The 10,880-nt window shown below is 39.8% G+C and overlaps 1 protein-coding gene across 1 annotated transcript in view; it reads left to right on the top strand.

Annotated features, from left to right (window-relative positions):
- Positions 1 to 9,423: 9,423 nt before the first annotated feature.
- LOC147898878 (U-box domain-containing protein 44-like) overlaps positions 9,424 to 10,880 on the top strand; it is a 46,147-nt gene continuing 44,690 nt past the window's right edge. The window contains exon 1 of the mRNA XM_087379334.1: positions 9,424 to 10,794. Within this exon, the coding sequence (XP_087235460.1) occupies positions 9,550 to 10,794 (1,245 nt within the window). The 5' untranslated portion in view covers positions 9,424 to 9,549. The remainder of the gene's footprint in view (positions 10,795 to 10,880) is intronic.

The following is a 10,880-nucleotide window of genomic DNA, read 5'->3' as shown; positions in this document are numbered from 1 at the left end:
TGAACAAGTATGATGTTGGATGAATATCGCACAAGACGAAGATAGTCACTTATCTAGCTAATTGCTAAAAAGAGACAATTGCATGGATCCCATAGAGGGCACTACCTGGTCACTAGCTAGTTACTAGTAAGAGACAACCACATAGACCTTGTAAGGAGATGCACTTGATTTCATATTGTGCATTGAAGCTTACTCTCTTAAAGTCGAAGGTATGGAGAGATTTCAAGCAAGAGAGAACAATAATTTTGTTTCCGCTTATTATATGCATTTAAGGATCTAGTGTTCCATTTCCATTTTGGTTTTAAATGCAGCAAGTCTGACTTCCTAGGACTAAAAATTTGGTTCTTCTAATGGGAACCAAGCTCACTTAGTTTTAGTTACATAGCTTCACTAACCAGAACTCGTAGAAATCCACCTGTTGGTGGAGGATCTCTGTAACCTCCATGTATCTTCGATCCCGATGGCATTTAAAATACCTTTGCTTCTGATTCTTCGTCCTTTCAAATAGCTCAACGGTCATCACTATTCTAAAGGCTTAATTCTCAAAGCCATAGAACAAGTGTGTGCATAGCTCCGATTGCAAAGCGATCTTCAACAGACTTGGTGTCACCTCCCTCCATTCACGGATGCAAAGCAAAGAGAAGAGTCTCTACAAAAGATTCTCGACAACGAAAGTAATCAAGTGTGCAAAAGCTTTTGAAGGCTGGCAAAGGCTACATGGGTACTCTGCAAACTAGCTTTTGCATTCAAACCAACAATAGAAATCTTTATTATCACAGGGAATTATTCTTTTGATGAAGAATACATCACAAACATAATTTAAGTTGATAATAAAGATGATGGTGGTGGTGATGAATCAAGTGCAGCTTGATGGATTTACCATCTATTGTGTTGCATACCCCATGCAGTCACTCACCAAATAATTCACGTAGGAGTATATGAAAGTGAACTAATTCGAATTCAAGGTTACGGGAATCAATGCAAACCACATGCACATCAAAATCTAGTAGACTAAGTTGCCAACAGCCACGTCATGAATGGGATGAAGAAAAGTCTTCAAAAATTTGCAAAACTTATCAAACGCTTGCTCTAAGCTCTCAATAAGCAGAGCTGCATGGATGGGGCTTACCAATGGTGAAGAAAAAGTGGGCAGCATGTGCACTCGACCTCACAATGATCTCATGCATGACCTTGACCTCGCGTCAACAAACGTTGTGGAGCAGAGCGATCTAGCACATGACCTCGACCTCGCCTCAGCACACGTTGTGGAGCAGAGCAATCTAGCACATGACCTCGACCTCACCTCAACAAACAACGAGCAAGAGAGCACACAATTCAACCAAAAGCCTATGCAAAGTCATCAAAAGTCTCTACCCATGCAACCAATCACCACGTAGCCAACCAACCAGAGCAAACTCCCACACAACTCTAATGAAGATGCAAAGAACTCAAGTTGAGTTCCAGTGATTGAATTTTCAGAAATTCAAATTAATATGTGGATTTTTATGCTACTTTTGCTAAAACCCCCCAAATCCATTCCTAGAGCATTGGACTCTAATGAGCCAGTGCTAATAAAGAAACATGTGTAATCATAGCACAACAAAGGCAAAGAATCAAAAAGTGCCACCTTCAAAAACAAAAAATTGGAGAAAATGCATGTAATTTGAACATACAAATCACCTAAAACAAACATCCATCACTTCATAATAATTCTAAAGGATAGCCTAGCAAAGATAGACAATAAATCATCGGAGACTTTAACATCAATAGCGAGGACATGACACATCCATACAACATTCTCACCAGCACTCTTTGACAAAACTCATGCATTCATGTGATCAACAATTTAACAACAATTTATGAGTCCATATTAGATCACATTTAGACAAACATGGACATAGCAACAGGGATGGACCACTAGCCAAAGTCCAACACCCTTTTGTAGACATTTTTGTTGGTGACATTGTGGATATCTCTAAGTTGCAAATACTTATGCACACAAGAATCTTCTGCGTAGATGGTCTCACGAGTCTAATTTTGCTACAATGGAGTGCCTTCAGTGTGACCTACTTAGCATCAATGGGTGTAGCGAGCCACCGAGTTTGTTGACAGTCAGATCAAGGTTTTCAAGGGGAGGGTCACCAGAGTGATTGTACCGTAAGTACAATCACTTGTTGGAATGTGGGTTCATTTTGTTCTTCATGGGCAAATTTCTTGGTGAAGATGAATTCGCTACATGGTTTTCATCAACTTTTGAGGGGTAGTCTATAGGACTTTCAATTCTTGGGTCATGGATTTTTTCAAGGTATTGTAGCTTCGAGCTCTGAGTGGGACTGGATGTTGTCTTGCTCCGTCGGGTTTAAAGGTAGTTTAGTCCACTCCCTCCCATGGTTTGCGTCATTTTTCACTGAGGAGTTTTAACTCATGAATGTCCCATGTGGATTCATTTCCCTAACATCTCTGAGCTCTTGGTCAACAAGGTTGAGACGATTACTGCTTATTTGGGATGAGTGTTTTATATCCCTTTGACTCAGCTTAAGCGTTCATCTCCTAGAGTTTGCATTCTATGGGATAGACGCCTTGACCCTCCCTCTCAGTTGGAGCTAACTACTCCTAATGGATGGGAATTGATTGTTCAGTGCATTTTGGGGTGTTCCCGAGTGCCTGTTACCATTGTTGGCTGGTCGATCACTTCGCACGCGATTGTCTAGTGAAGGAGGAGGAGGCAGGTGTGCAAAGTAAGGTTTGGCAATCGAGTGATAAAGTTGGTGATGCTGCTGTACAAATGCATGCACAGGCTGCTGCTGTGCCATATGGACAACAGACCTAGGTTTCAAAGGATCAAGGAAAGGATATTGTCCATTCTCTAGACCCCATTGTTCCCGTCGCTTCCAAAGGTTTGCGCAAGTCTGTCTACACCAAGGTTAAGGACCGCCTTGACATTGGTGCTGGTTGTTTGATTGGTGAGGGTCGATGGTGCTCAAGAGGATCATTGCAATCTTGGACCTTCCTCACCATCCGATTTGGACCATAATCAGGGGATTCATCATCGGAGATAGGTGAAGGACCCTCCACTATGTGCAATAAAAAAAATATCCGCCAAAGATTGTCATTTGCTAATATGTTCATGCTCCTCTATTTGATCTCATGGAGAAAGGGGACGCGGCTCCTATTCAAAATAATTAAGCTTATGTCGAGTACCAACATCGCTAGCTGGAATGTTCGTGGGCTGTGTATGCCTTGGAAGCAGAAATTAGTGGTTAGGTTTCTGCGACAATATAGCCTGGATTTATTGGCGGTGTAGGAGTTGAGTAGGAGTTGAAGACAGGGTCCTCCACCTTGGACGAGTTTCAGTTGAATGGCTATAAGTTTTTGGGAACCTTCCTAATCGAGGTAGGGATGCCACTGGGATTTTTGGCCTGCCCGTAGGAAAGGCTATAGTGATTGGTTGGTTTTGGTGGAAATGATAAAATGCTATTTTTGGCGTGCTCGTTGATATTCAAGTGCCTTGTAATTTTGTCCTCATCCAACTGGTGCTTGCTATTTTTGTCCCCATTTTTTTCTCTCCCTTTCTCTCTCTCTTCTTCTTCTTCTTCTTCTTCTTCCAGGGCAGCTACTTTTGTCCTCATCCAATTGGTGCTTGCTATTTTTGTCCCCATTTTGTTCTCCCCCTTTCTCTCTCTCTTCTTCTTCTTCTTCTTCTAGGGTAGCTATTTTTGTCCTCATCCAATTGGTGCTTGCTATTTTTGTCCCCATTTTTTTCTCCCCCTTTCTCTCTCTCTCTCTCTCTCTCTCTCTCTCTCTCTCTCTCTCTCTCTCTCTCTCTCTCTCTCTCTCTCTCTCTCTCTTCCTCTTCTTCTTCTTCTTCTTCTTCTTCTTCTTCTTGTACTCTCTCTCAAATTCTAGGGTAGGCCTTTTGAATGTATTCAACTTGTTGTGAAAGCAGGAATTGCAACGCAAATTTTTGAGGCTGCTGTTGACGGCTCGGTCATAATTTTGGAAGTCACTTTTCAAACTATCCAGTTTCTTATTGCTTCTATCTATAGTCCCAACTACTCTGTCTTACGTGCTCAATTGTGGGAATACCTTAGCCAAAAATTACGTGGAAGGAAAGTTTGTCTCGCTGAGGATTGGAACATGGTCACCTCTCCTACTGATCGCTCTCAGGACTCTTACGACATCTCTATGTCGGAATGGCATGCTTAGCTCACACTCCAGTGCTCGTTTGTTGATTGGCGTGCTTATCAACAATTACATCATATTGTAAGGTATGATGTCAAAAAAGAAATGGAGCACCTCACTCATGATGCATCGTGGAAAACATGATTAAAAACACGCACACACAAAAAACCAACTAACACAATACTCAATCTTTGAGCACAAGATCCCTTCCAAAATATGAAGAAGATTTAAAAGCAACAAGACATCTTATGAACTCAGATGTTATATGTCTACAAGAAACAAGAACAAAAGACCCTTTGGTTAATGTAATCTACTTGTGCTTGGGGGTGTGTACAATTTCTAGAGGAGTTCAAAGCTTGTATAAAAGTGTTATTTCTATGCCTCATAGTTTGTTGTAGTTGATAGCATAGTGGCTTTGTGTGCCAGTAAGTGTTAGCCATGGATTGCAATTCCTCCTCGTTTCTTTTAAAAACCCTGGAGTCCTTTACAGGCTTTGCTTGGTAGAAATCACCACAAGTGATCACGTCTACATTGCCAAAGTAGTTAGAGTGGTTACGTTTTAAAGTTCTCATTCTAAGATCTGCAAATTCCATTGGTCTTCTTTTTGCTAAGGAGATTTCATAAAAAACAATGAGTTGGACTTGTTCATATAGAGAGGAAAGTGCGTTGAGTTTTGCTCTTGGAAGCGATGTTAAGTTTTTTGTATGTGTTGGCAAATGCAATGCTGAGTGTATAGTGTTGCCATTGATTTTGTGTGATGCTTTCCATGTGTATGCTAGCACTAAAACTTTGGGCAAGTCATGGTTAATGTTTGGTGTGTTTTGGTTGTAGTAACATAGCAGTCCTTGAATGAGCAAGAGGAAAAATTTTAATTTAATGCTAGGTGCAACCTTTTGCACAACAATACATCATCATAGAGTTCTCTTTGCTACTCGTTTAGCAAGCGCAACTTCTGAAAGAATTCGTTGTTATCCATCACGGTTTGTTGTTTTACGCTTATAACGAAATGGCCTATTTCTTGTTGCTTTTGTAACTAGGCATGCCCAATCCAATGTCGTAATACTCTTTGTTTCTATTGTTGATGCTGTCGTAGAGGTTGTTGGTAGTATCTTCATTTCTTGTAGCATTATTTGGCAAGTTTTGGTCTCCTACATTTTCATTGCATAGATAGTTATATTTCTCCCAGTTTTAATCTATAGTTGCTTGTCTTGCATAGTATGCCATTTGCCAGCTGCCATGTAGAATCAATTCTTGGTTCTCATCTTCTTTGAAGGGGTAATATAGTAGTAATTGCTCATAGTAATAATTGTTAGGATCCTTGAATTTATTGAACTTAAACAAACCTTAGTATTTTTTATTTTTTTATTTTTTTACAATTTCCTCCGGAATGGTTGTACGCTGATGCGAACATTGCTAAGCATATGTTGTCCATGTGTCTACGTTTAGTGTATTTATTGATGATTGAATCATATGATATGTATGTGGAGTCATTCTCGACAGGCTCTGAATTGTGTCCTTTCATTTTAGCAAGAATGCTCTATTTTGTAATTCATTTGTGTTGATGAATTGGAAATCTCTTATCGATCTATGCAAAGGCAAGGATAGGGCAATGAAGGAAGCTAGTTGTGCACTCATTTGTTATGAGTGGAGGAAAGCATTGCCCATTTTGCGCATGCACTCTTGTGCTAAAGAGTTTTTGCGCATGCATGCTCGCATTGTGTCTTTCAATGTCTGTGTTATTGTGTTGTCCATTTTAGGCATGTAGGATATGCAATAGAATGTCGTTGCATATGGATCCATAATGAATTGTATATCCATGTTTAATTGCCTTAAGTAAATGACTTTTCTATTGAATGCATTAGTGAATATGTCCTAATATGATTCACGTTTGATAAACAAAGTTGTTTTGTTGATATTTGATTGTAACGACTTCACATACGGTGGTATCTTGTTTTGTCCCTACCTTCGAGAGGCGTAAGAGTTATTGTCTCATTCAATGGTGGTTTTGGATAGTTGAACCTGCAATTATTCTTTCCTTTCTTTACACATGTTGCTGTATGCTGGTGTGTCTATATTTCCTTTATGTTCTCATTCAAGAAGTTCTTATCGCATGTGATGTGTTCATTTATGAAATTTATTACTTCTTGCATGTTATTAGAACTGTATGTTGGTCTCTCTTTCACCCACAAAATTCCGTGTTCATGTTGGCTTCCTATACTTTGAAACTCTGTAACGGAGAAGTAATCAACAACGTTACCTAGTAATGTTGAGTCTTTTAAGATTAGAGACAATATAAGTTGTGGCTTGTGCACATAGCATCTAGTGCATAAGGTTGGATTTTTATGCACTAGTTTGTTAACTTCCTTATTTGACATGTATTCTGAAACATTGCAACTGTTTGATTTGTATGTCGTATGTAGGTAGCCACCAAAGGATTCCACAGCTGTTTAGCGTGCGAGAAAGTAATGAAGAAGGTTGGAGGTCCCAATTGCCTCATCAATGCGAATGCCTCCTTTCACAGTTTCTCCTTGTAATTCGGTGATGTTCACATGCTTTCAAAGTCCCTATATCCTATTCCAAAACGAAGAATGCTCTCTATGTTAATATTGTTTTTCACATCTTTGGCATACAAGATCATGTTTTGTAACATACCTTTTCTTAAGCATACCCATATAGATCACATTACTTGTTGTATTAGAACTTTGATTGATTTCAAGAACAGATTAGGTACGTTGAGTGCAAATTTCAATGATTTGTGCATGATTTCCCATTTCACAATGTCCAAATATGTCAGTTTGTCATTGTTAACATAACTAGGACTTCTGTAGAAAAGTGTTGGGAAATTCATTTCTCACTATGTTTGTCTTGAAAAAGACCCAATGGATTTTGATTCTCTCCAAGGACGACGTAGGTCACCTGTGTTTCAAAATCAATGATTTGTTTGGCACTCAATATATTGTGAATCAAAGTCTCTATTTCAATACTTTCTCTCTCATCATTGTCACTATTGTTGTTTGGACTTTCTATTGTGTTTGTAGTAGAGTTCGCTTGTTGCATAGACATTACATGTTTATACCACCCATGTTTTGATAGTGACATTGTTTGCAACATATAAGGGTTTCTTAAGGCGTACATGAAGAGCTCTCATAAGTGTTTTGGGTCGAACATTGCCTATTGCATAAGTGGATTTGTATTCTAGTCTGTTTTTACTTCCAATGACTATTGAAGCTTCATCCTCCAAAACCGTGCCAGAACATACTATGTTCACTACCACTACCGCCGAGTTGTCCATTGAATTCCAACTCTTGAATCTGAGTGAATGCAATCCTTGGTGCGACTAGTCTTTCCTCAACTTCATTTAGTTGATTGACAGGTACCAATGTTTCGTTCAAAGTGATTTATGTAGGCATGAAGTACTTTGGAATCAAGTTATGCTTTATTGAAGCATCCAATCGACTTTTGTTTTAGAAAGGTAAATGCTATGCTTCTTGAAAATCATTCTTTCGCAAGAGCAGTAATCATATGATGGCGTTTCCTTTATTAATGTTAAATATTTTTAAACATGTTTTGAACATTTCTCAAACATATAGAGGTGAATATCTTGATTGACATTATCATCAATAGTAATTGAGTTGCCACTTTTTCTTTTATGTTGCAAGATGGATTGTTGTTCTGCCCTCGTGTGATTAGTGGACAAGGTGTTGCAATTGCCTCATCCATTTGTGGACCTCCTACCTACACCACAATGCTCACTTGTTGAAATCTTATTTCTTCAACAAAAAAGTCGAGGGACGTTTCTTGATTAACATGTTTGGTATGGTGACCACATATATTGCACCTAAGGTAGAGGAGGTCCAATCAAGAAACATGTTTGGTATGGTGACTGCATATATTGCACCTAAGGTAGAGGAGGTCCAGGAGACCATGTAATTAGAAGTTGTGTAACTTCAAACTTTATATGCAATAAATTCTTCGTGTTTGCTTCACCATAGTTCTTCGAGAGTTCTTCCTTTTCTTGCTCATTCTTTCAAAAAAGCAATCTTAGAAAAGTAATGTTGCAATTTCTTCTTCCTCTTTTTTATTCATTTTCAACTTTTGCATCTCTTTCACACTAATTTGAGAAATTTAGTCATTGTATGAATCATTCTTTCCAAACTTTGTATGGAATGAACTCATTGTGTTTGCTTCTCCAAAGTTCTTATCTTCTCACTCATTCTTCCAAATAAGCAATCTTTGAAACGTGAAGTTCTCATTTACCTTGCAATTAGTTGTTTCCTCTTTGATCTCCAATTCAATCTTCAACATGTCTTTACCATCACATTGATTTCATTTAATTTTTGAAATCTCTATTTAACTTATAAGATCTAAAATGAATTACAACAAATCATTATGTGACATGCATATCGACGATGACTTTGCATCTCAAATAGTGCATCTTTCTTTGTATTTCATACTTGCTGAACTTTCACATTTCTATTGAAGCTCTTAAGCTTCGTGTAATTCATAGACTTATGGAAATCTTAGATTCCAATACTGAAGAGTGCAATAAGTGGAACACTACATTCTTTAATTCATCTATCTCCAACAAATTTATCATGAACTCACAAGTGCAAAAGAATATTGTTTTCAAGCAAAGGGAAGATTTCATGTTTTCACCAGATTGCATTTTCTTATTTTCTACATTGATTGTCATATTTGCATTCAAAATAGAATTGTTTCATGACAACAATGATATCGGGTACCAATGTTTTGAGAATGCAAAATTAGCAGGTATAAAAGACACATTGCGAATTAATACAACATCCAAGCAAGAACATATTTCCATGCATGTTACGTAATAACTTTGATAGAAGAAAAATATGGAGTAATGAAATGGAGGCAAGTTTGAAAAAGATTTTGTTAAAGGCAAGGGAGAAATCAATCAAACAAATGATGAACAACATGAAAGCTATATACCCAACAACAAATATATCTTACACTTCCATGAGAAGGAAAGTTTTGCAAATAAAGAAGACTTTGATTGAAGGAGAAGATACAAACAAAGTTAAAGTGCTCCTAGAGGTGAACTGAAGCACCTTCGGTACTTGTCCCTTGAGTTCATGAATTTTAATAAGTGAAGTTATGTTGTTGCTAGTATTTAAAACAAAATGAACTACATCCCAAAGAATGGCGCTGATTAACCCCACAAGCCAAAGAACTCGAACGCTTTGAAACAGCTGTTAAAGCGGGTGGGGTACGATTTTCGTCCCTTGCCGGCCCCTGTCTCCCTTGTGCTTTTGGAAGCTGCCTGCGTTTCCCATGGGGTACGAGAGCAGAGCACATGTTTGGATTGAGATAGCATAATAGCCCCTGGAAGACGGGGGCCAAATGCAAGGCAGTATGTTTCGAGGAGGTGTAGGAAATGTGGTACTTGCACCCGTGTCAGAGGTGCTATCGCGAGTCGTGGTTCAGGTCTTCTCGACAGCCATGGCTGCCAAGGATGTCCTTATCGAGAAAGAAAGCTTCAACGAGCTCTCAAGGTACTTGGAGAGGATCGCTCCGGTTCTCACGGAATTGCAAGATAAAAATGTTAGGGATACACCGATGATGAGGCTGCCTCTGGAGTCGCTGGAGCGCCAGATCAAGTCAGCTAACGAACTGATCTCGGAGTGCTCCACGAAGAGTCGGTTTTACTTATTGTACAACTGCCGGGTTTTCGTTAAACGGCTACAGGAGATCACGCAGGAGATTGGTCGATGCCTGAGCCTCATCCCCATGTCCACCTTGGATGTGTCCATGGACACTCGCGAGAAGACTACCCAATTATACAAACGTATGCAGGCTGCCGAGTTTAAGGCGGCCGTCGCTGAGGAGGAAATAATTGAGAAGATTGACGTAGGCGTAAGAGAGAGGCAAGCAGACAGCGATTACGCCAAGGACTTGCTGCTACAGATTGCTCAAGTCGTGGGAGTGTCTGGTGATCCCGTGTCCTTGAGGCAGGAGCTAGAAAAGTTCAAGCAGGAGAAAGAAGAGGCACTGCTTCGCAAAAGTCAGGCAGAGGCAATACAGCTGCAGCAGATTATTGGATTTCTCAGCCAGGCAGATACATTACAGTCAGCCAGCGAGAGGGAGAGCAACTACCAGAAGCGGAGGTCCCTTGGTGGTGCTCACCCGTTGCCCCCTTGGCAGTCCTTCTACTGCCCCATTACTCAAGACGTGATGGAAGATCCAGTAGAAATCGCATCAGGTCAGACTTTTGAGCGCAGTGCAATAGAGAGATGGTTTAACTCAGGGAATAGGACTTGTCCAATAACGAAGATGGAGCTCCTCGACCTCGAGGTTCGACCTAACATTTCCCTCCGCAATTCCATCAGAGAGTGGAAAGAGCGAAACACGTTTATCAGCATTGGTGCCACAGAAGCGAAGCTCCGGTCCTCTGATGAGGAGGATAATTTAAGCGCTTTAAAGGAGTTGCATAGGCTAAGTGAAGAAAGGGCTATTCATAGGGATTGGATAAGAGCCGAGGGTCTGGTTCCAATCATTGTGCGCTTGCTCTCCAGCCATAAGAACACGATAAGAAAGACGACATTGGCCACTCTCTGTAGTCTGGCTGTTGACAATCATGTTAACAAGGTACATCGACCTAGCTTTTTGTCGACTTAACCTGTATGTACCTCATCAATATCACGTTCAGAATGGTTTGATGATTGTAAGTTTGC

The sequence above is a fragment of the Dipteris shenzhenensis genome, chromosome 9 (assembly GCF_047967505.1).
Source record: "Dipteris shenzhenensis isolate YYH24624 ecotype China chromosome 9, Dip_SZ_1.0, whole genome shotgun sequence".
NCBI lineage: Eukaryota > Viridiplantae > Streptophyta > Polypodiopsida > Gleicheniales > Dipteridaceae > Dipteris > Dipteris shenzhenensis.
Note: the sequence above shows the minus strand (reverse complement) of the source record. Positions and strands in the feature narration are given on the sequence as shown.